The sequence below is a fragment of the Palaemon carinicauda genome, chromosome 1 (assembly GCF_036898095.1).
Source record: "Palaemon carinicauda isolate YSFRI2023 chromosome 1, ASM3689809v2, whole genome shotgun sequence".
NCBI lineage: Eukaryota > Metazoa > Arthropoda > Malacostraca > Decapoda > Palaemonidae > Palaemon > Palaemon carinicauda.
Window position 1 is genome coordinate 78,294,139 of NC_090725.1, and position 27,500 is coordinate 78,321,638.

General features: G+C 34.6%; 1 protein-coding gene across 1 annotated transcript in view; it reads right to left on the bottom strand.

Annotated features, from left to right (window-relative positions):
* Positions 1-27,500, bottom strand: part of LOC137649204 (uncharacterized) — a 43,072-nt gene that overhangs the window by 14,858 nt on the left and 714 nt on the right. The window contains exons 2-4 of the mRNA XM_068382196.1: positions 27,468-27,500; positions 10,316-10,447; positions 3,960-4,103 (exon numbers count right to left, since the gene is read on the bottom strand). The exon at positions 27,468-27,500 is cut by the window's right edge and continues 98 nt beyond it. Of these exons, the coding sequence (XP_068238297.1) occupies positions 3,960-4,103; positions 10,316-10,447; positions 27,468-27,500 (309 nt within the window). The remainder of the gene's footprint in view (positions 1-3,959; positions 4,104-10,315; positions 10,448-27,467) is intronic.

The following is a 27,500-nucleotide window of genomic DNA, read 5'->3' on the forward strand; positions in this document are numbered from 1 at the left end:
TCATACACCTGGCAATACTAAGATTACGAGACCATTCTTATTCACCAAAGGGTTACTGCACTGTAATTATTCAGTGGCCACTCTCCTCTTTGTAAGGGTAAAAGAGACTCTTTAGCTATAGGAAGCTGCTCTTCTAGGAAAAGTACACTAAAAAATCAAACCATTGTTCTCTAGTCTTGGGTAGTGCCATAGCCTCTGTACCATGGTCTTCCACTGTCTTGGGTTAGACTTCTCTTTCTTGAGGGTACACTCCAGCACACTATTCTATCTTATTTCTTCTCCTCTTGTTTTGTTGAAGCTTCTTAAAATATTTTATTTTTCTTTATGTCTTTTCCTCACAGGGCTATTTTCCCTGTTGAAGCCCATAGGCTTATATCATTCTGCCTTTTCAATTAGGGTTGTTGCTTAGCAAGTAATAATAATAATAATAATAATAATAATAATAATAATAATAATAGCCAAGTTACATCCCTAGTTAGAAAAGCAAGATGCTATAAGCCCAAAGGCTGCAACATGAAAAATATACTCAGCGAGGAAAGGAAATAAGGAAAAAAAATAAATGATGAGAACAAATTAATAATAAATCACTCTACAAACAGTAACAACGTCAAAACAGATATGTCATATATATATACTATAAAAAGACTCATGTCAGCCTGTTAAACATAAAATCATTTGCTGCAACTTTGAACGTTTGAAGTTCTACTGATTTATCTAACCGATTAGGAAGATCATTCCACAACTTGGTCACAGCTGGAATAAAACTTCTAGAATACTGTGTAGTATTGAGCCTCATGAGGAAGAAGGCCTGGCTATTAGAATTAAATGTCTGCCTAGTATTACGAACAGGATCGAAATGTGCAGGAAGATCTGAATGTAAAGGATGGTCAGAATTATGAAAAATCTTATGCAACATGCATAATGAACTAATTGAACGACGGTGGCAAACACATCTAGATCAGGAATAAGAAATTTAATAGACCTTAAGTTTCTGTCCAACAAATTAAGATGAGAATCAGCAGCTGAACACCAGACAGGAGAACAATACTAAAAACAAGGTAGAATGAAAGAATTAAAACACTTCAGAATAGATTGATAACTGAAAATCTTGAAAGACTTTCTCAATAAACCAGTTTTTGTGCAATTGAAGAAGACACAGACCTAATGTGTTTCTCAAAAGTAAATTTCCTGTCGAGAATCACACCTAAAACTGAAAAGAGTCATACAAAGTAAAAGACATATTATTAATACTGAGATCCGCATGTTGAGGAGCCACTGTCCTTGACCTACTCACTATCATACTTTGAGTTTTGTTAGGATTCACCTTCATACCACATAATTTGCACCATGCACTAATTTTAGCTAGATCTGTATTAGGGGATTCAGCAACCCCAGATCTACATTCAGGGGATGGAATTGATGCAAAGAGAGTAGCATCATCTGCATATGCAACAAGCTTGTTTTCTAGGCCACACCACATGTCATGTGTATATAGTATGAAAAGTAATGGGACACCAGATATCACATTCCTATACTCACTATGGTGCCCATCAACAACTACTCTTTGAAATCTAATACTTAAAAAATCCATAATAATGCTAAGAAACGACCCACCCACTCCCAACTGTTGAAGTAAGAAAACAAGGGCCTCATAATTAACACGGTCAAAGGCAGCACTAAAATCAAGGCCAATCATACGAACTTCCGGACCACAATCAAGGGATTTCTGTACAGCATTGGAGATTGTAATATGGGCATCACATGCTCCAAGGCCTTTACGAAAACCAAATTGCAAACAATGGAATAGATGATTACCTTCAGCAAACCTATTAAGACGTTTTGCCAGAAGACGTTCAAAAACTTTAGATAATATGGGAGTTATGGAAATTGGGCGGTAATCAGTTAGACTTGAGCTACTACACAACACAAATACATAGAGGAGTAACATTACCAATTCTCCAACAAGGGCTAAAAGCTCCTCTTCTTGCTAACTTGCGCAAAATAACAGATAACTTTGGAGCTAAGAAATCTGCTGTCTTTATAAAAAAACAAAGGAAAAATACCATTTGGGTCTACACCTCCATTAGCATCAAGGTCCATCAACAGAGCTTTAATTTCAGGAAATCGAAAAGCTAAACTAGTTAGCTTAGCCTCAGTAAAACAGGAATGAGGAAATTCAAGTTTTTTATTACTCTGTTTACTGTCAAAAACATCAGCAAAAAGGGATGCCTTTTTCTTTTGGACAGTGAGTGACTGAGCCATCTGGTTTAAGTAAAGGAGGAACTGTTGCATCTACACCAAAGAGTGTAGATTTAAGGGTAGACCCCCCATTTATGTTCCTGAGTTGTGCCAGAAAGGGTTTCTTTTATGGTTAAATTGTATTCCTTTTCAGTTGAAGCATAAACTCTCTGAGCAAAAGATGTAAGTTGAATATAGATATTCCAAGTCAAATCTGATCTGTTACCCTTCCAAAGATGATAGGCCTCCTGCTTCTCCAAAAAAGCACGTCTACAATCATCATTGAACCATGGTTTGTCCTTCATTCGATAAATTAGCACACGAGAAGGGTTACGCCTATCAATTAGGTTGACTAGATTCTCATTCAAAGGGACAACAGGATCAACACTACTATATAATTGTGACAAATTCAAGAACATAAGATCATGCAAAATCCCATAATAATAATAATAATAATAATAATAATAATAATAATAATAATAGTAATAATATTAATAATTTCAATAAATGTTTATATATATATATATGTGTACATATATAAATATAAATACATATGTACGTATGTATGTATATATATAAATATATATATATAGATATATATATACATGTATATATATATATATATATATATATATATATATATATATATATATATATATATATACATGTATATATATATATATATATATATATATATATATATATATATATATATATATAAAGATGTATGTATAAATATATGCATATACATCCACACATACAAATATATTTATATATATATATATATATATATATATATATATATATATATATATATATATATATATATATATATATATATATATATATATTCAAATAAGCCATATATATTTTTGATACATTAATGTCTGGATTCTCTTAACGACCTCGGGATCAGAGCCCCAGGCGAAATCACACAAAGACAAGAGCTTGGCTCCGGCCGGGAATCGAACCCTGGTCGGCAAGCTTGTATAGACAGTGACTAAGCCACTTGGCCAAGCTCTTGTCTTTGTGTGATTTCGCCTGGGGCTCTGATCCCGAGGTCGTTAAGAGAATCCAGACATTAATGTATCAAAAATATATATGGCTTATTTGAATATGAAAAACACGTAAAAATGTGCAAAATTTATCATATATATATATATATATATATATATATATATATATATATATATATATATATATATATATATGTATATATATATATATATATATATATATATATATATATATATATATATATATATATATATATATATATATATATATGTTATATATGTTATATATGTATGTAAATATATATGTGTGTATATATATATACGTACATATATATATATATATATATATATATATATATATATATATATATATATATATATATATATGTGTGTGTGTGTAAAAATCACAGGAAAACGTGATGCTAAGATGCAGAAGAACCACAGGAAAAATGAAAATACGAAATATACGATTAAGTCCTGACTAGTTTCGTGATACTTCTTCAGAATGAAACAAAACAAAAAAAAAGGGGACCTCTACTCTCTACGTTCCTCCCAGCCTAAGAAGGGACTCAACCGAGTTCAGCTGGTACTGCTAGGGTGCCACAGCCCTACCTCCCACAGCGCACAGAGACTCACACTCGCACGAGCGCAGTATCTTATGCATCATGATCATGCAAAGAGTAGATTGAAGGTGGCCGCACTTACTGTAATAGCAATCGTACTCGTCCTCCCCGTAGGGGCAATCTCTGTACCCATCACACACGTACCGCGAAGGGATGCACTGTCCATCATAACACCTAAACTCGTATGGATTGCAGTACTCAGTTGTTGTTGACCATTCCTCTGATTCTGAAAATTAAATCAAACCAAATAATCAAGAGATAGCCGTCAAAACTAAAACTCAAGAGTCCTTCCAAGTTAAATGATTAACCCTTTTACCCCAATGGACGTACTGGTACGTTACAAAAAACTCATCCCTTTACCCCCATGGACGTACTGGTACGTCCTTGCAAAAAACTGTTACTTACACTTTCCCATATTTTTTTATAACTTTTTGAGAAACTTCAGGCATTTTCTAAAAGAATGAGACCAACCTGACCTCTTTATGACGAAAATTGAGCCTGTTAGAGCAATTCAAAAAATATATATTGCAAAATGTGCTCGAAAAAAAAACTCTTGGGGGTTAAGGGTTGGAAAGTTCCAAATAACCTGGGGGTAAAAGGGTTAAATACTCATGTTACGGAAAATATAACTATATATATCATCCATGCATAAAGAAGTGCCAGAAAAGAATGTCAATCATTTAATTATAAATTAAAAGTAAAGATTAATAGGAACTATTATCTTTAACTATTTTGTAATGCATTACATCCATTTATGTGGGAATTAAGAATTAACCTTAGAAAATTAGAAAACGTTCCACTGCCACCATGGATCAAGAAAATTTTAAGACCAACACACGAGACATTATTACAGGTATTTTATGGGAAATGTAAAAAGAAAAAAAAGGTTATATATATATATAGGCTATATATATATATATATATATATATATATATATATATATATATATATATATATATATATATATATATATATATATATATGTTTATATATATATAATATATATATATATATATATATATATATATATATATATATATATATATATATATATTATTAAATGCTAAGCTACAACCCTAGTTGGAAAAGCAGGATGCTATAAGCCCAGGGGCCCCAACAGGGAAAATAGCCCAGTGAGGAAAGGAAATAAAGAAAAGTAAAATATTTTAAGCATAGTAACATTAAATATATATATATATATATATATATAGAATATATTTTTATATTTATATATATATATATATATATATATATATATATATATATATATATATATATATATATATATATATATTTATATATATATAAATATATATATATATACATATATATATATATATATATATATATATATATATATATAGTTTCGAGCAAAATCCCTCTGGTAATTAGCGTCTTGTAGGAAATGCAAAGAATGATTTGCAGTTTTTTTTTTTTTTGAAAAAGTCAAGTATACGAAGAAACTCAATTGATGGAAGTACCAGAGTGATCAAAATGTACATTTTAGAATGATTTTCACTTGACGTTGATAAATTTGTTGATTCCAAAAGTTTACAAATTTGTTGAAATCTGCTTCTAGATGACTTCTGAGCCAAAATGATAATTATATATTGTGGGAAAAAAAAAAAAAAAAAAAGCAAGCGGCATAAGTCACGGCAAAACTGGGCTCTAGCACGTGAACCTTCACGAAAGCACATTTAGCTCTGTCACAAGACCTTTACATAAGTATCACAAAAGTGTATTAGTGTATGTGCACAAATGATTTGTACGATAAAATATCTTAGTAGAGTTGCAATATCCCTCAATGGAAGTGAACAAGTAGGAATCTGAACTTGCTAAAATAAGGTGATGTTGAATTTGACCTTTAAAGGTCACAGAAGGTCAAATGTCATTGTGCAGTTTCAAATTCAGTATGTGGTTTTCTATTTGTCAATAATATTAACCGAGTAAGTACCTGGTATTCGTTTGAGAGTCAAGGCCCTCTGAAATCCTTCGACCATGAAAATTTGTACCACCTTGAAATTTGGAACCTATTAATCTTCAAAGCTATGCACTTTCATTCCTTTATTTTTTGTATATAAAATTATATTTTCGGCACCAAAAATAGCAGAGTAAAAAAAAAGTAATGAAAATCACATAGAATATTTTGCCTTATCCATCTAGAATACATTCCCAGTTTTTTTTTTACATTTTTTTGTGGGGATATGGTATGGAAATCAGAGAGGCAATTGGGGATAGGAATGACCTCCAAGGGAATGACTTTTTATATATAAAATTATATTTTCGGCACCAAAAATAGCAGAGTAAAAAAAAAAAGTAATGAAAATCACATAGAATATTTTGCCTTATCCATCTAGAATACATTCCCAGTTTTTTTTTTTTTTTTTTTTTTTTTTGGGGGGGGGATCTGGTATGGGAATCAGAGAGGCCATTGGGGATAGGAATGACCTCCAAGGGAATGACTCCCTTCTCCCCCTCCCCTTTCCTTCCACTTCCCCCACTTCCCTCCCCGACTTCCACCTCCTGGAAGAAGACAAAAACCTCCTGTCAGGGTACGGGCCAACCAAGGGAAAGGCCCGTGCCAACAACAAGTGTTGGCTTTAATACCCCAAGAAGAGAAACTTCGTTAAACAGGAAACTTGGACCGGACCGGTTTCAGGTAAGTCGGATAATATTTGACGGAAATATCGTCATAAAATCGATTCTGACCTTTCGGCCCACAGGGACCTTAACCTTGACCTTGATCCAAGGTCTAAATTTAAATGGGTTCTATTGTGTGTAATAACCTACAGTGACCTTAACCTCTAAATTTAAATGGGTTCTATTGTGTGTAATAACCCACAGTGACCTTAACCTCTAAATTTAAATGGGTTCTATTGTGTGTAATAACCCACAGTGACCTTAACTTCTAAATTTAAATGGGTTCTATTGTGTGTAATAACCCACAGTAACCTTATTCTAAATTTAAATGGGATCTATTGTGTGTAATAACCCACAGTGACCTTAACCTCTAAATTTAAATGGGTTCTATTGTGTGTAATAACCCACAGTAACCTTATTCTAAATTTAAATGGGATCTATTGTGTGTAATAACCCACAGTGACCTTAACCTCTAAATTTAAATGGGTTCTATTGTGTGTAATAACCTACAGTGACCTTAACCTCTAAATTTAAATGGGTTCTATTGTGTGTAATAACCCACAGTGACCTTAACCTCTAAATTTAAATGGGTTCTATTGTGTGTAATAACCCACAGTGACCTTAACCTCTAAATTTAAATGGGTTCTATTGTGTGTAATAACCCACAGTGACCTTAACCTCTAAATTTAAATGGGTTCTATTGTGTGTAATAATGAATTTCTCCTAAAGATGTCAAGTAAATCAGTCTGGTGGTTTTCCCGTAAAATGCCTAACAAACAAACAAACAAACAAACACGAGTGAAATATACTGGGTGAAAGTTGGCAACACACGAGTGAAATATACTGGGTGAAAGTTGGCAACACACGAGTGAAATATACTGGGTGAAAGTTGGCAACACACGAGTGAAATATACTGGGTGAAAGTTGGCAACACACGAGTGAAATATACTGGGTGAAAGTTGGCAACACACGAGTGAAATATACTGGGTGAAAGTTGGCAACACACGAGTGAAATATACTGGGTGAAAGTTGGCAACACACGAGTGAAATATACTGGGTGAAAGTTGGCAACACACGAGTGAAATATACTGGGTGAAAGTTGGCAACACACGAGTGAAATATACTGGGTGAAAGTTGGCAACACACGAGTGAAATATACTGGGTGAAAGTTGGCAACACACGAGTGAAATATACTGGGTGAAAGTTGGCAACACACGAGTGAAATATACTGGTGGATAAACTCATATTTTGTACGTTGTTCGTGAGTTAACATACATACATATACCAAGGCACTTCCCCCAATTTTGTGGGGTAGCCGACATCAACAAATGAAACAAAACAAAAAGGGGACCTCTACTCTCTACGTTCCTCCCAGCCTGACACAGCCCACCCTCCTTATCCACCACAGATGAAGCTTCATAATGCTGAATCCCCTCCTGCTGCTACCTCCGTTGTTCGTGAGTTAAATTTTGCAATAATAGACGAAGAAATTATTACCTAACTGGTGAGATGAGTTGATGAATATACTACATTATATACATATATTCTTTTAATCTGAAAGATCAATTATCATCATCATCTCCTCCTACGCCCATTGACGTAAAGGGCCTCGATTACATTTCGGCAGGTCCTCTCTATCCTAAGCTTTTAATTCAATACATCTCCATTCATCATTTCCTACTTTGCGCTTCATAGTCCTCAACCATGTAGGCCTGGGTCCTCCAATTCTTTCTAGTGCCGCGTGGAGCCCAGCTGAACGTTTAGTGAACTAATATCTCTTGAGGAGTGCAAAGAGTATGTCCAAGCCATCTCCATCTACCCCTCATCATGATCTCATCCACATATGGCACACGAGTAATCTCTTTAATAATTTCATTTTTTACCCTGTCCTGCCATTTAACTCTAAATATCCTTCCGAGGGCTTTGTTCTTAAATCTACTAAATCTATTGGAGATGGTTTCATTGTCATAGAGCAACAGCAATAACAATTTTCAATTCATAAATGATCGATTCTAAACCATGGTGATATCTACTTTTCATTTAAAATATCACACTGAGATACGAAAGAAAGTATTTATTTGAGGGTAAAAACCAAACCAGGTATTCTACGTTATAGATAAATAGAATATAACCGCAAGCAGTGGCGGATTGGGCCTTCCTAATTTCGTATGTCAATTGGTTTTATGACCAAATAACAAAATATCACATTGAGATACGAAAGAAAGTATTTATTTGAGGGTAAAAAACCAAACCAGGTATTCTACGTTATAGATAAATAGAATATAACCGCAAGCAGTGGCGGATTGGGCCTTCTTAATTTTCGTATGTCAATTGGTTTTATGACCAAATAAACTATTAATAATTGTTTCATCGCTGATGCAGAGGTTATCAGTTGAGGAATCGTGGTGTTTATCCAAGAGCAATGTTCAAGGAGCTCGGTTTGTGAGAGGCTGTCATTTAAGCAAATTCATCTGATTTTCATTCTAAAGTAGAGGCACTTGAATTTGATGACTTACCTGTACGTCCTTCGATAACAATCGGCTCAAAAATAGTTATGCCACCAAGATTGGGTCCACAAAACACCTTCCATGATATAGTAGAATAGGGTTTGAATGGAGAAAAATATCACTTTCTTTTCTCATTTATGAGGAGCTTTCATTGGGGGTATCTTTTTTAATAATTCTGATATCATGATTATTGCTTCGTGCCATTAATGTTTGTACAACACCATGGCCCTATTTTTTATCTTAATAATCTCTCTCTCTCTCTCTCTCTCTCTCTCTCTCTCTCTCTCTCTCCTCTCTCTCTCTCTCTCTCTCAAAAAAAAAAAAAAAACAATCTTTGACATCAGATTAAAAACAAAAGAGTAACGGTGATAATCTAATCGGGAGAGTAAATAACTGGACATCTGCTGTTCAGGACACTCTGCGTGAGATCATAAGTATGAGCTGTTAACTTGAGATAGAATTATAATACCTTCATGGTAAACACTTTTTATAAGTGTAAACGCATTAGTACACATTTGTAATTAACCCTTCTATCCCCATGGACCTACTGGTACGTCCTTGCAAAAAACTGCAATTTACATTTTTTTTTTTTTTGCATATTTTGATACCTTTCTGAGAAACTTCAGGCATTTTCCAAAAGAATGAGACCAACCTGACCTCTCTATGACAAATATTAAGACTGTTAGAGCAATTTAAAAAAGAAAAATTGCAAAAGGTGCTTGAAAAAAAAGCCTGGGGAAATAGCCTGGGGGTAAAAGGGTTAATCAGTGTGCTCATTTTCACTTTTCAATAAATATAGGCCATCCGTAAGAATGCACTGTTGGTCTACATTTGAGATGATTCGGTCATGGGTAACACGTCGATATTATATTTCTTATTTTACGAAGCATTCATCCTGCTAAAGATATTTGACATGCAAAACTTAACAGAGAAGTCTATCCTAAACATAAATGGTGATGCATCTAGATCGATAAGTATATATAGCAAAAACACACATAAAATAACTATAGTCCATTTCTTTAGCGATGCATATTTGCACCAACTCGCGGCGGTGCCCTTTTAGCTCGGAAAAGTTTCCTGATCGCTGATTGGTTAGAATTATTCTCGTCCAACCAATCAGCGATCCGGAAACTTTCCGAGCTAAAAGGGCACCGCTGCGAGTCGGTGCATTTGCACCGACTCGCAGCGGTGCATCGCTAAAAGAAATGGACTATAGCTAGAAAGATATGAATTAATCCAAGCTTTCCCTGATCTATCCCAACCTTTAACAGGAGAACATAAGACACTTACGTGTGCAGTGTCTTTCGTCTTCTCCGCGAGGACAGTCTGGGATTCCATTGCATAGGGAAGCCTGTGGAAGACAGGAGCCATCCCCACATCTGCTGTCCTCGCGTCCACATTCACTGACGACTGCTGCTGCTTCTGTGAATAATAATAATAATAATAATAATAATGATAATAATAATAATAATAATAGCAGACTACAATTAGATTAAGAGATGAATAGTAAATTCCTATAGTTAAGTAATTTAGCAGTTTTGAATGACGATAGCCATCAGATTTAAACACCAACGAATATAATTAAATATAACTTTTCTACTTTGTTAATCTTTACTAATTCTATTTCAATATCTCTTTAAAGTTTCCCAGCTCAAAAGAGGTTTTCTGCCCCCCCCCCCAAAAAGGGGGGGGGGGGGCTCATATGATAATAATAATAACAGACTACAACTCGATTAAGAGATGAATAGCAAATTCCTATATTAAGTAATTTAGCATTTTTGAATGACGATAGCCATCAGATTTAAACACCAACGAATATAATTAAATATAACTTTTCTACTTAACTAAACCCTTACTAAATCTATTTCAAAAGAGGTTTTCTGCCCCCCCCCCCCAAAAAAAAAAAAAAAAAACAGAAAAAATAGCATTTTTGAATGACGATAGCCATCAGATTTAAACACCAACGAATATAATTAAAATATAACTTTTCTACTTAACGAAACCCTTACTAAATCTATTTCAAAAGAGGTTTTCTGCGCCCCCCCCCCCCCCCCAAAAAAAAAAAAAAAAAAAAAAAAAAAAAAAAAAAAAACAGAAAAGAAGGGGGGCTCACACGGAGCTTGGCACATATTCTTTTAAACGGGACAAAACATCTTTTGAGGTAAATTACAGACCTAAATAAGAGCATCAGTGCTGCGTGCCTCGTGACGTCATTACGACCATAACAGTAGAGCAATAATATTTAAAACGAAAGTACAGACAACTTCAATGATCGATGTCACAGCAGAACGAACGATTTATTTCTATGAGCAAATGATTACTCATCTACAATAACGCGCCCGCAAACACAATCATACACACACACACACTCACGCATATACTGTATATATATATATATATATATATATATATATATATATATATATATATATATATATATATATATATATATATATGTATGTATATATATATATAAATGTATATATATATATATTTATATATGTAAATATATATATATATATATATATATATATATATATATATATATATATATATATATATATATATATATATATATATATATATATATATATGTACATATATCTATGTATACTCTCTCTCTCTCTCTCTCTCTCTCTCTCTCTCTCTCTCTCTCTCTCTCTCTCTCTCTCTCTCTCTCTCTCTCTCTATATATATATATATATATATATATATATATATATATATATATATATATATACATATATATCATATATATACATACATATATGTGTATATTCATACATATATATATATATATATATATATATATATATATATATATATATATATATATATATATATATATATATATATATATCATATATATAAATATAAATATATGTCCAGCATCTCTTCTTCGCCATTAAGTCGTCAAATTTCAGTATCTCTTTCTTCTCGCCAATATGCGAAAATTCAATGATCTTCTCACAATCCTATGATCACCCATCATTTTTTATGTGGTCAAGCCTCTTAAATGAAACTTTTTTATTCCATTTTTTAATCTATATTATTCAATATTCCACACCCACCTATTCCAGTTATATCACACAGAAAAATAATATTAGAAGTGTATACATTTTTCCTCTCATTTATGTTTTATAGTTATATTTCATAGAATAGTTAGTACAAAAATACCTAAATACATTGCAAACATAGATATCTCCGTAGCTTCACCCTACTATCTTAAACACCCACACCCAAATAACATCATGAATCAACACTTATAATTTTCCACCATCCAAACTCACATCGATTTCTCCTCTTTTTATTTCTAATCAACCTTATCCTTTTACCCTTATGCAGTTGCAGACACATTGCAACTTTGCACCTCTTAAAAGTAACCAGCTACCTCGTCAAAATTTTTGCATCATCTTTATCATTTTACCCTTATCCTCTTTTCTGCGTTTGCAGACACATTGCAACTTTGCACCTCTTAAAAGTAACCAGCTACCTCGTCAAAATTTTTGCATCATCTTTATCATTTTACCCTTATCCTCTTTTCTGCGTTTGCAGACACATTGCAACTTTGCACCTCTTAAAAGTAACCAGCTACCTCGTCAAAATTTTTGCATCATCTTTATCATTTTACCCTTATCCTCTTTTCTGCGTTTGCAGACACATTGCAACTTTGCACCTCTTAAAAGTAACCAGCTACCTCATCAAAATGCTTTGCATCATCTTTATCATTTTACCCTTATCCTCTTTTCTGCGTTTGCAGACACATTGCAACTTTGCACCTCTTAAAAGTAACCAGCTACCTCATCAAAATGCTTTGCACCTGCATCTCCTTTACATCTTGCTCCACCAGAAATAAACATTAATCCGACTTTGAGACGAAACCCGTGTGAAACTGTTTATGACAACAAATCAGTCACTCACCTTTCATCATCACAAGGTCCAATTGCATAACAAAATATATTAATCATTATTCACAATTTATCTATAAAACAACACACTCTCCATTCACTCGAAGGTGTAACCATAATATGTTACATTCAGTACACTTTTTTTCTAGGTTTTCCAATAATGTTCAGCGTTTGCACAAAACTATTCAATGGGAGACTTTTGATATACATACCAACTCCATTGTTTAAACACACACAACATTGTTACTTTTTTTAGAATGATTTATTGTTAATTTGTTCTCTTCATTTATTTATTTCCTTATTTCCTTTCCTCACTGGGCTATTTTTCCCTGTTGGAGCCCCTGGGCTTATAGCCTCTTGCTTTACCAACTAGTGATAATAATAATAATAATAGAAATAATAATATTAATATTAATCCTCATCTGTTCAGCCTTATTTTCGCAATAAAAAATGCTCCCTTTTGTATCCTCAGCCACACCTGACAAGGCTAATGACATTGCATTTCTTTTAATCATTTATACTTTTCACTTATTACAAGTGAGTAGTCATAGTGTTCACGTCATCAAGGTACACCTGCTACACTCATAGTATTGCCTCAACTCAAATCTTACATGTAATCTCTGATGCCTTTTCATTACATACCTTCAAAACTATCCTTATTGGATCTCTATTTACCACCCTTATTAAACCGATATCCCGGTATTTATCATAATAGTTGAATAATTCCTTATGAAAATAATTCCATTCCGTCAGGATTATAAATATTTTTTGGAGATCATCCCTGTATTTGCATCTTTTATTCTTAATATATATTCAAATTAATCTTCCTGTACTCATTTCCTTCATTGCAAATAACAAAAAATCCCTGATTCCTTTGCTTGTGATATAATTTTGTCATGCACACAAAATACAGACTCTTACATATACATGCTCAATATCACAAACACAAATACAGTATATATATATATATATATATATATATATATATATATATATATATATATATATATATGTATATATATATGTATATATATATATATATATATATATATATATATATATATATATATATATAACATATACAGAATATATACATACATACATATATATATACATATATATATATGTATATATATAATATATATACATATATATATACCTGTATATATATATTATATATATAATAAATTTTGCACATTTAAACGTGTCTTTACTATTTCATATATATATATATATATATATATATATATATATATATATATATATATATATATATATATATATATATATATATATATATATATATATATATATGATAAGTTTTGTACATTTAAACGAGTCTTCCATATTTCATATATATATATATATATATATATATATATATATATATATATACATATATATATATACATACATACTTACATGCATATATATATATATATATACATACATATACATACATATTTATATATATATATATATATATATATATATATATATATATATCACAAGCACACGTGATTTCAATCAATGTAAATATCACCCACGAATGCAATTTAATACCGAACTCTATCTTGGGAATATATATCCACTTGGAATTCATTTTTATGGTAACAGCTTCTGGCCGGGTGGAGATTCGAACCCCCACCTGTTCGGCTGGAAACCATGTCTGCCAAGACTCTACCGACTGAGCTATAAAGAGAGATAAAAGTTTAAAACAAGGCCCCGTACATATTCCTGTCGAATTCAGGAATCTATCCATAGACTTGAAATATGTATGTATGTATGTGTATATATATATATATATATATATATATATATATATATATATATATATATATATATATACATATCTATATATATATATATATATATATATATATATATATATATATATATATATATATATATATATATCTATATATACATATCTATATATATATATATATATATATATATATATATATATATATATATATACACACACACACATATATATATATATATATATATATATATATATATATATATATATATATATATATATGTGTGTGTGTGTGTGTGTGTAAAGTCTAGATTTGATAGTCTTTTATCACTTTGAGAGCTTCGTAGAGAATATTTAATTCTTTTGAGAGCAGAAAATTATATCTTAATACTTTCTGTTATCATAGGTATAGTTAGAATAAAATTCATCAATTCATGTATATCATGAAAACCTGTGTGCAATTAGCTTGCTACCAAATATTTTTTGGTAGGGTTTATATGAATATAAAAATTTAATTCTGAATGGAGAGGAGGAATCTCGAAAAATGAACAGTAACTATTTTTCTGATTCAAAAGCTTTATCTGAGAAAGTAACATCATACCATTTAAACTTATTGCAATGTAAAAGTTCAATGAATTCTAATTTTACTATTGATGTGAAACGTGTTTTCATCTGAATAATTATGTTATCGAATATTTCATGAAATAGTTGACTATACTTATTCTTATGTATTTTCCGTTTTAGAGTTCCACCTTTTTTGATTTTCGTAGCTCTAATTTGTTTATTTTATACAAAGAAAATTACTCTTTAGTACAGTGGCTCCCAACCTTTTTTCAGTCATCCCTCCCCCCCCCGGGCCCCCAGTTCAACCATCCAGATTTCCCCCTTCATGCCCCGCCCAGCCCTCATGCCCACTTGCCTGCCTCAGAAATGGGCATGACACTCCAATTCTCCCCTTGAATATCATGTCAGTGAGAAATGATATGATCATATCACAATTGAATGGCTAACAACAAATTGCCTCACGTACTATGCGGACATTTTCCGCTTGTTTTAGTTAGTAGGTAGTGTAATTATTTCCCCCCTGGAAGCTTCAAATTTCCCCCCAGGGGGAAATTTCCCCCAGGTTGGGAACCACTGCTTTAGTGTCTAATGAAATAAGAAATGGTTATCTTTGAATCCTTATTTGAAAGAAGAAACTTTACGCATGTATAGTGACGTACGACGGGTACACACCAAAACTTTCTCATTGGTGTAAATTGGTTGCACAAGGTTGTTTGTCATTAAGTATTTATCAATAGTTATCATGATCAGATTATACATTAAGTGGTGTAATAAGCTTAGGAGAGGTACTTCGATTCCTGATAAGCTGTGATATTATTAATCAAAAAAAAAAAAAAAAAAAAAAAAAAAAAAAAAAAAAAAGTGAAACGACTGACGTCTCTCTCTCTCTCTCTCTCTCTCTCTCTCTCTCTCTCTCTCTCTCTCTCTCTCTCTCTCTCTCTCCCTCTCTCTCTCTCTCTCTCTCTCACACATTGTGATTGTACAAGAATAATCACTTGCAAAAGATGAATCAATCTCTCTCTCTCTCTCTCTCTCTCTCTCTCTCTCTCTCTCTCTCTCTCTCTCTCTCTCTCGCCTAAAGGAGGGATAATGTTATCATTGCACCCATCGCTGTGTAATGTGGGCATTATCTAAGTCTTTGTAGCTTCCCTTCGTCCCTTAGCTGCAAGAATAATCATTTTACTTCTACCCTTCCATTTGCCAACGTTTTTCATTCTTCTTGCCACGCTCTCGGATTAATTCTTAAAACAGCGCTCAATGGCCTTAAAGCCTAAATCCTATAATACAATTTAATCTAATATACTATCACTATGTTTGTCAATTTTTCATTCTTGCTATCCGTGCTCTCTGGCTATTCTTCAATTCAAACCACTGAATGACCTTTGCTGCCCCAGTGCATACCTTCAAGTCTAAATTCTATACTCCCATCTGCTCTCTCTCTCTCTCTCTCTCTCTCTCTCTCTCTCTCTCTCTCTCTCTCTCTCTCTCTCTCTCTATATATATATATATATATATATGTATATATATACATATATATATATATATATATATATATATATATATATATATATATATATATATATATATATATATATATCCCAGGTATTTTATATCAAGGTCTGAACTATTATATCTTTTATATACAGAGGATGTTTTAATTTTTCTTCTACAAAATCAAAATGGACTTGGTTCATAGACCCCGGATCAAACAGAGCGTTGCACAAGGCATGACCCACTTGCCATGACGTCAAAATGCTGTTTTTTCTGATCTGGTAAATATATGGCCCTATAAACACTTGGGCGTAAGCGTAACGGACGTGTCACAAAATGCCTTTCCAGTCTGCTTGAGATTTTATATAAATCTTACTCGAGTATGATACATCAGGGGCAAGCTGCGCAGTCTTTGCTACTATTGAAATCCAGACATGACAGATGATGTCCCAACTGGAGAAACAACCTTACTCGAGTATGATACATCAGGGGCAAGCTGCGCAGTCTTTGCTACAATTGAAATCCAGACATGACAGATGATGTCCCAACTGGAGAAACAACCTTACTCGAGTATGATACATCAGGGGCAAGCTGCGCAGTCTTTGCTACTATTGAAATCCAGACATGACAGATGATGTCCCAACTGGAGAAACAACCTTACTCGAGTATGATACATCAGGGGCAAGCTGCGCAGTCTTTGCTACTATTGAAATCCAGACATGACAGATGATGTCCCAACTGGAGAAACAACCTTACTCGAGTATGATACATCAGGGGCAAGCTGCGCAGTCTTTGTTACTATTGAAATCCAGACATGACAGATGATGTCCCAACTGGAGAAACAACCTTACTCGAGTATGATACATCAGGGGCAAGCTGCGCAGTCTTTGCTACTATTGAAATCCAGACATGACAGATGATGTCCCAACTGGAGAAACAACCTTACTCGAGTATGATACATCAGGGGCAAGCTGCGCAGTCTTTGCTACTATTGAAATCCAGACATGACAGATGATGTCCCAACTGGAGAAACAACCTTACTCGAGTATGATACATCAGGGGCAAGCTGCGCAGTCTTTGCTACTATTGAAATCCAGACATGACAGATGATGTCCCAACTGGAGAAACAACCTTACTCGAGTATGATACATCAGGGGCAAGCTGCGCAGTCTTTGTTACTATTGAAATCCAGACATGACAGATGATGTCCCAACTGGAAAAACAACCTTACTCGAGTAAAATACATCAGGGGCAAGCTGCGCAGTCTTTGCTACTATTGAAATCCAGACATGACAGATGATGTCCCAACTGGAGAAACAACCTTACTCGAGTATGATACATCAGGGGCAAGCTGCGCAGTCTTTGCTACTATTGAAATCCAGACATGAGAGATGATGTCCCAACTGGAGAAACAACCTTACTTGTTATGACGCCAGGCCGGTCGGTGTATACGAGGTTCAAGCAGTTACACGAGCTATGAGTAGTTTCACTTATGGTATGCTCACAGCCGGATTCAAAGGAGGTTCAAGCAGTTACTAGAGCTTTGAGTAGTTTCACTTATGGTATGCTCACAGCCGGATTCAAAGGAGGTTCAAGCAGTTACAAGAGCCATGAGTAGTTTCACTTATGGTATGCTCACAGCCGGATTCAAAGGAGGTTCAAGCAGTTACAAGAGCCATGAGTAGTATTCACTTATGGTATGCTCACAGCCGGATTCAAAGGAGGTTCAAGCAGTTACAAGAGCCATGAGTAGTATTCACTTATGGTATGCTCACAGCCGGATTCAAAGGAGGTTCAAGCAGTTACAAGAGCCATGAGTAGTATTCACTTATGGTATGCTCACAGCCGGATTCAAAGGAGGTTCAAGCAGTTACAAGAGCCATGAGTAGTATTCACTTATGGTATGCTCACAGCCGGATTCAAAGGAGGTTCAAGCAGTTACAAGAGCCATGAGTAGTATTCACTTATGGTATGCTCACAGCCGGATTCAAAGGAGGTCCAAGCAGTTACAAGAGCCATGAGTAGTATTCACTTATGGTATGCTCACAGCCGGATTCAAAGGAGGTCCAAGCAGTTACAAGAGCCATGAGTAGTATTCACTTATGGTATGCTCACAGCCGGATTCAAAGGAGGTCCAAGCAGTTACAAGAGCTATGAGTAGTTTCACTTATGGTATGCTCACAGCCGGATTCAAAGGAGGTCCAAGCAGTTACAAGAGCTATGAGTAGTTTCACTTATGGTATGCTCACAGCCGGATTCAAAGGAGGTTCAAGCAGTTACTAGAGCTTTGAGTAGTTTCACTTATGGTATGCTCACAGCCGGATTCAAAGGAGGTTCAAGCAGTTACTAGAGCTTTGAGTAGTTTCACTTATGGTATGCTCACAGCCGGATTCAAAGGAGGTTCAAGCAGTTACTAGAGCCATGAGTAGTTTCACTTATGGTATGCTCACAGCCGGATTCAAAGGAGGTTCAAGCAGTTACTAGAGCCATGAGTAGTTTCACTTATGGTATGCTCACAGCCGGATTCAAAGGAGGTTCAAGCAGTTACAAGAGCCATGAGTAGTTTCACTTATGGTATGCTCACAGCCGGATTCAAAGGAGGTTCAAGCAGTTACAAGAGCCATGAGTAGTTTCACTTATGGTATGCTCACAGCCGGATTCAAAGGAGGTTCAAGCAGTTACAAGAGCCATGAGTAGTTTCACTTATGGTATGCTCACAGCCGGATTCAAAGGAGGTTCAAGCAGTTACAAGAGCCATGAGTAGTATTCACTTATGGTATGCTCACAGCCGGATTCAAAGGAGGTTCAAGCAGTTACAAGAGCCATGAGTAGTATTCACTTATGGTATGCTCACAGCCAGATTCAAAGGAGGTCCAAGCAGTTACAAGACCTATGAGTAGTTTCACTTATGGTATGCTCACAGCCGGATTCAAAGGAGGTCCAAGCAGTTACAAGAGCTATGAGTAGTTTCACTTATGGTATGCTCACAGCCGGATTCAAAGGAGGTTCAAGCAGTTACAAGAGCCATGAGTAGTTTCACTTATGGTATGCTCACAGCCGGATTCAAAGGAGGTTCAAGCAGTTACAAGACCCATGAGTAGTTTCCTTATGGTATGCTCACAGCCGGATTCAAAGGCAAAGTCAAAAGCTCTTAAGCAATGGTGATCAGTAGGAGGAACAGAATTTTAAAACTCCATAGGGTGAGCATTGAAATCACGAAAAAAAGAGGGCTTTCTATCAACTTTTTGTACCTTAGCCATAATGGTAAGAAGACAGTTGAGGATGGTATTGTGATGGGCCGAGAGAAGGTTGTGAACTCAAAGGCAGTATGAAAGCAACTGAGTTAATTTATTATAGAACACTCTCCTTTATATACATAACCTCAAGGCAACAGGAAATTTCATGTTCGAGAAACAGACAATGTTACATAGGAGAAACGCAGACATGTTTATTCTGGTTCTTTTTAGTGCGAGGGAAGAACGAAGATACAAGCATAATATATACAAAATGAATTATGTACGATCGTGTGACACACGGTTGGTACAGTATCTTCCATGTCTGGATTCCGGTAGATCGAACACAAAAGTTGTTATGCTTGCCACAAAATTTTATAACCTGAATCTCATGACAATCACATTCATAGCAGGTCTTATGAGAAGCAGGGTACTCGTTCCTAATTTATACCACCATGTCCATGGCCTTAGGAGTGGCATCCTGTTTCAAAATTATAGGCTTCTTAAAACCAGTTATAAGTATGTCAGATGAGTACCTCATATTAGAAACCAAAATTTCTGAACACAAAGGAATATCATACTGTCTGGAAGCAACTGTAAGGTCTTGAATATTTGCATGCAGACCACGAATATTACAATACAGTAGACGACACTGAAGAAGTCTAGGACGTACTGGTCAAGGATTTCGCTACATGTCTCCAAATAGGATAAGAATTAATGACAAAAATTTGTTAAAAGGCTAAAAAAAAGCATAAACATTGTGAGTTGTATAGAGAGACAATTAAAAACATGCAGGGCATTATTATTATTATAATGCTGCTAAGCTACAACCCTAGTTGGAAAAATAGGATGCTATAGGCCCAGTGACCCCAACAGGGAAAATAGCCCAGTGAAAAGGAAACAAGGAAAAATAAAATATTCTAAGAACAGTGCTAGCATTCAAATAGATATTTCCAATATAAACAATAAAAAAAATGCATCATACTTAAAAACTAAATTAACAATTCTGATAACAAAAACAATATGTAAAGAAATGAAAATAAAGTGCTTGATAAAACGCATAGATTATAGATAAAAAATTGGAAAAACTGGTCAACATGGCGGAGCTGATACACCAAGCAATGCTAAATACCCTCCAGGATATCCCCTTTAACTTCTGGAAGGACAGTAAGGACGGTTTTGAAAAGAAAAAGAAACAGATAAGGAAAAGACAACCTCTTGATAAACCACAAGGCATCCATGACCCTTTTATTCAGCCTGCCCAGCACACCATTTCAAAAAAGCACGAGGAACAAAAAAATAAGATGGAATAGTGTGCCCGAGTGTACCCTCAAGCAAGAGAACTCTAACCCAAAACAGTGGAAGACCATGATACAGAGGCTATGGCATTACCCAAGACTAGAGAACAATGGTTTAATTATGGAGTGTCCTTCTCCTAGAGGAGATGCTTACCACAACTAAAGAGTCTATTCTACCCTTACCAAGAGAAATGTAGCCAATAATTATAGTGCAGTAGTTAATCTCTTTTGCAAAGAAGAATTATTAGGTAATGAGGACAATGGAGAATGCGTAAAGAATAGGCCAGACTATTCTGTGTATGCGAAGGCAAAGTAAGAATAAGCCATAACCAGAGAGAGGGGTCCAATGTAGAACTGTCTGGCCAGTCAAAGGACCAATAACTCTCTAGAGGTAGTATCTCAACGGGTGGCTGGTGCCCTGACCAACCTACTACCTACAAAAATCTAAACTATTACCGTGAACTTCTATCTAGAATCTTAAGAACATACATACGTAAGCGATGAATTATTATATATTATATACAGTCACCCTAGCAGTACCAGCTGAACTCGGCTGAGTCCCTGGTTAGGCTGGAGGAACGTAGAGAGTAGAGGTCCCCTTTTTTTTTGTTTTGTTTCTTGTTGATGTCGGCTACCCCCCAAAATTGGGGGAAGTGCCTTTGGTATATGGATGGATGGATATACAGTTTTTGTACTTTGATATATGTCTGCAAATTTTTTTAAATGCCGAGACAAAAAGATGAATAATAACAACGCTGACGGCTCATACCGGCACTGTTCAGCGCTCAAGTGCCGGTTATAAGAGGTGATATAAAATTAAGGACTGGATCCATTTTGATTTTGTAGAATAAAAATTAAGACATTATCCTCTGTATATAAAAGATATGATAGTTCAGACCATGATATTATAAAATACCTGGATATATATATATATATATATATATATATATATATATATATATATATATATATATATATATATATATATATATATATATATATACATATATATATATATATATATATATATATATATATATATATATACATATATATATATATACACGGAGAGAGAGAGAGAGAGAGAGAGAGAGAGAGAGAGAGAGAGAGAGAGAGAGAGAGAGAGAGAGAGAGCAGATGGGAGTATAGAATTTAGACTTGAAGGTATGCACTTGGGCAACAAAGGCCATTCAGCACTTTGGAGGGAAGAATAAACCAGGCAGAGGGAATGGCAGGAGTGAAGTAAACATACAAACAGGGGGATCATAGAGGAACAATAAGGGCTGATTCACACCTGACACTCTCACTCACACTCACGTGCACGCAATTGATCGCGCTCAAATATTCTTTAATGATAAACAGGCAGAGTATTCAAACCATCCAGTCAATCATTTTCGCTCAACTCCAGTCACGGTCACAGTCAAGCTCACGATCAAAGCAAAAGATATTTTGAACGTGCTCAAACTTGAGCGAGAGGTGTCTTCCTTCATTATATCTGATCCAATTATGGACAAAATATACTCGAATGTCCCTTTTGACATGCGGAAATAATTAAGGAATTTTTCTTCGTCATCTATAAGATGGGGATATAAAGTGTTATATTCTCCTTCACGCTTCACTAGCATGGGATGCACCCAAAATCTCCTTTTTCTTTCTCCCTCTTCCTAATACAGCGCTATGGCTATACCCGCTAAATTCTAGAGCCGAAAAATCACACAGGGTTCACCAATGCCAACACAAAACAAACTGAGCTCAGGAGAGCTTGAGTGGCATATGTAAATACACCAGTAAAATGAGCTGAGAGCTTGACCGTGACTTGGACGTGAGCATGAGCGTGAGTGTCAGGTGTGAATCGGCCCTACAGGCAGAGGGAATGGCAGGAGTGAAGTAAACATACGAACATTGGGATCATAGAGGAACCATATTAATAATAGTAATAATAATAATAATAAGAAGAAGAAGAATAGGGAAGTGGGGAATATGGGGAAAGGAAGAGTACCCCTGGATACAATCCAGTTTATAGCTCAAAGGCAGGTAGTCGGGATGGGAAAGATTAAGGAAATAGGGAGAAAGAGAAGTACAGGAGAAGAATAAAAGAGAGGGGCAGACCCTCTTGCGATATTAGGGAGTTGTTATTATTATTTCTGATCCATACATAGAGGAACAATATTTGTCGTTGCAGCTCGGGGCAGAAGGGACGCTGCAAAGACCCTTAAATGGTGTCGACATTACACGGTGTAAGGTGCAATGACGGCTTTATTCTTCTTAAGGGGTATAAAGTTATAATTGCTGTGTGGAGTAAACGAAATATAAAATATCAAAAACATTACAAGTAGGTTAAGATCATGGGATAATTAAAATTCACTATCAAATAACTTGTGGTACTTGCTTGAGGGTACACTCGGGCACACTGTTCTATCTAGTTTATCTTCCTCCTGTTTTGTTAAAGTTTTTATAGTTTATATAGGAAATATTTATTCTTATGTTACTATTATTAAAATATTTTTTTTCCTTATTTCCTTTCCTCACTGGGCTATTTTCCCTGTTGGGGCCCCTGGGCTTATAGCATCAAGCTTTTCCAACCAGGGTTGTAGCTTAGCATTTAATAATAATAATGATAATAGATGACTAAAATATGTAAATAAGATTGAAAATCTTTAAAAATATTAACATGTAAAAATACAGTATTGCTTCAGCATTATCATTTAGGATGATGCCTTTAATTAAAAATCACGATGTTAAAAGATAATGAAAACTTTTCTTTGAAAATAGGGTTTATTTTTTTTTTTTTTCAAAAGGTTTATAACACTAGCCACACCAGTATCATTATCGAAAATATCATATAAATTTCTATCAATTAAGTGATATCTTTGTGTGCAAACCTGTTCCAGTGCATCAGTGATATGCTCAAAGATAGAGCACTGTCACATGCAACATCCAATGGATCCCACCGCTTCCTTCTAAAAGACATTTCGTCACCCTCATAAACTAACTGCCTAAGTTATTTTCTCCACTTGTTGGGAACTCAAAAAAAAAAAAACCTTCTCATTTCCTAATTCTTTATATCATTGTCTTGAGCTTCAATTCACAAATTCTTAACAGAAGAATTTGTGAATTAGAATTTGTTAATTGAAGCTCAATACAATGATCTAAAGAATTAGGAAATGAGAGGGTTCTTTTTTGATTTCCTAACAAGTGGAGAAAATGACTTAGGCAGTTAGTTTATGAGGGTGACGATATGTACTTGGCCGACTATGGCCAATCCTTAACCTACACAATACATTCCTCCTTAAAGCTTGACTCTCTGATTTCTTTAGTTCAGTAAAATATTCCCCAAAAAAGACTTTATTTGACCATGACCGCTAAGTCCTTCTTTGCCATTAGTATAAATATTACTAACACTGTGATGTCGTTTCTGTGCTCTACTTGGCACAACCGGGTTCAAATCCTACTAATGGCTATCGGGGGTTAGAGAAATCAATTTCAGGAGATAATAATTCATTCTTGGGTAGGTGTAAGTAGTGCAGAATGAACCTCAAGGATCTTAGCATTTGACCTAATGGTCTAAATCCCATATAGGCTACTACTTCCATCACTACTATTAACAATGTGAGCGTGTGCAAATTAAATTAGGCTTCCAAGGGAATAGTATAATGGGCGATCAATTTTCAGAGAGTCAGACTTTACGATACAAACCTAGCATTGCCCATCTACTCCAATTTAAAAAAAAAAAAAAATATACTTTTCAACCTTTTTTTCAACCTCTTTTTTTTATGAGAAGTCTCTTGGAGAAAAAGAGTTTGATCCGGAGGGACCCTTTTAGTATGGTATGCAAGACAATTGTTCATACATTGCTTTTCAACCATTTTTTTTTTTTTGAGAAGTCTCTTGGAGAAAAAGGTTTGATCCAGAGGTACCCTTTTAGTATGGTATGCAATACAATTCTTCATACATTGCTTTTCAACCTTTTTTTTTATGAGAAGTCTCTTGGAGAAAAAGAGTTTGATCCGGAGGGACCCTTTTAGTATGGTATCCAAGACAATTGTTCATACATTGCTTTTCAACCTTTTTTTTTATGAGAAGTCTCTTGGAGAAAAAGAGTTTGATCCGGAGGGACCCTTTTAGTATGGTATGCAAGACAATTGTTCATACATTGCTTTTCAACCTTTTTTTTATGAGAAGTCTCTTGGAGAAAAAGAGTTTGATCCGGAGGGACCCTTTTAGTATGGTATGCAAGACAATTCTTCATACATTGCTTTTCAACCTTTTTTTTATGAGAAGTCTCTTGGAGAAAAAAGTTTGATCCAGAGGGACCCTTTTAGTATGGTATGCAAGACAATTCTTCATACATTGCTTTTCAACATTTTTTTTTATGAGAAGTCTCTTGGAGAAAAAAGTTTGATCCAGAGGGACCCTTTTAGTATGGTATGCAAGACAATTCTTCATACATTGCTTTTCAACCTTTTTTTTTTTATGAGAAGTCTCTTGGAGAAAAAAGTTTGATCCAGAGGGACCCTTTTAGTATGGTATGCAAGACAATTCTTCATACATTGCTTTTCAACATTTTTTTTTATGAGAAGTCTCTTGGAGAAAAAAAGTTTGATCCAGAGGGACCCTTTTAGTATGGTATGCAAGACAATTCTTCATACATTGCTTTTCAACCTTTTTTTTATGAGAAGTCTCTTGGAGAAAAAAGTTTGATCCAGAGGGACCCTTTTAGTATGGTATGCAAGACAATTCTTTATACATTCCTTTTCAACCTTTTTTTTTTATGAGAAGTCTCTTGGAGAAAAAAGTTTGATCCAGAGGGACACTTTTAGTATGGTATGCAAGACAATTCTTCATACATTGCTTTTCAACCTTTTTTTTTTTATGAGAAGTCTCGTGGAGAAAAAGAGTTTGATCCGGAGGGACCCTTTTAGTATGGTATGCAAGACAATTCTTCATACATTGCTTTTCAACCTTTTTTTTTATGAGAAGTCTCTTGGAGAAAAAAGTTTGATCCAGAGGGACCCTTTTAGTATGGTATGCAAGACAATTCTTTATACATTCCTTTTCAACCTTTTTTTTTTATGAGAAGTCTCTTGGAGAAAAAAGTTTGATCCAGAGGGACCCTTTTAGTATGGTATGCAAGACAATTCTTCATACATTGCTTTTCAACATTTTTTTTTTATGAGAAGTCTCTTGGAGAAAAAAGTTTGATCCAGAGGGACCCTTTTAGTATGGTATGCAAGACAATTCTTCATACATTGCTTTTCAACCTTTTATTTTATGAGAAGTCTCTTGGAGAAAAAAGTTTGATCCGGAGTGACCCTTTTAGTATGGTATGCAAGACAATTCTTCATACATTGCTTTTCAACCTTTTTTTTTTATGAGAAGTCTCTTGGAGAAAAAAGTTTGATCCAGAGGGACCCTTTTAGCATGGTATGCAAGACAATTCTTCATACATTGCTTTTCAACCTTTTTTTTTTATGAGAAGTCTCTTGGAGAAAAAAGTTTGATCCAGAGGGACCCTTTTAGTATGGTATGCAAGACAATTGTTCATACATTGCTTTTCAACCTTTTTTTTATGAGAAGTCTCTTGGAGAAAAAAGTTTGATCCAGAGGGACCCTTTTAGTATGGTATGCAAGACAATTCTTCATACATTGGTATATAATACATATGGATGCTAATTATTTTCCGGATTAATCCCCTATTTCGACTAACTTCCCCGACAACACTTAGAAAGGCGAGAAAAAGAAACGGTGCTGGGAAGGAGTGAATATCTATCAAAATTTTTAGACGTTATTTTCCATAGCTCGGGTACACTATTAGTCAATTTCTTTTAGCGATGCAGATTTGCACCGACTCGCAGGGGTGCCCTTTTAGCTCGGAAAAGTTTCCGGATCGCTGATTGGTTGGACAAGATAATTCTAACCAATCAGCGATCATGAAACTTTTCCGAGCTAAAAGGGCACCGCTGCGAGTCGGTGCAAATCTGCCTCGATAAAAGAAATGGACTATAGTGTATGTATATCAATTTTCACAAGACTCGTGGTGTGGACGTTATACTGAATAGTAATGTTAAGCCACGATTCAATAGTTTAAGGATACATATGGATGCAGCTGGTGTGCTTATGTATGCATGCAAGTACGCCTACAAGAAAGAAAATAATAGTGAAGTTATCTAAATAGATCCTTACTTGCAACAGCGAACAGGAGACATGATGACACGG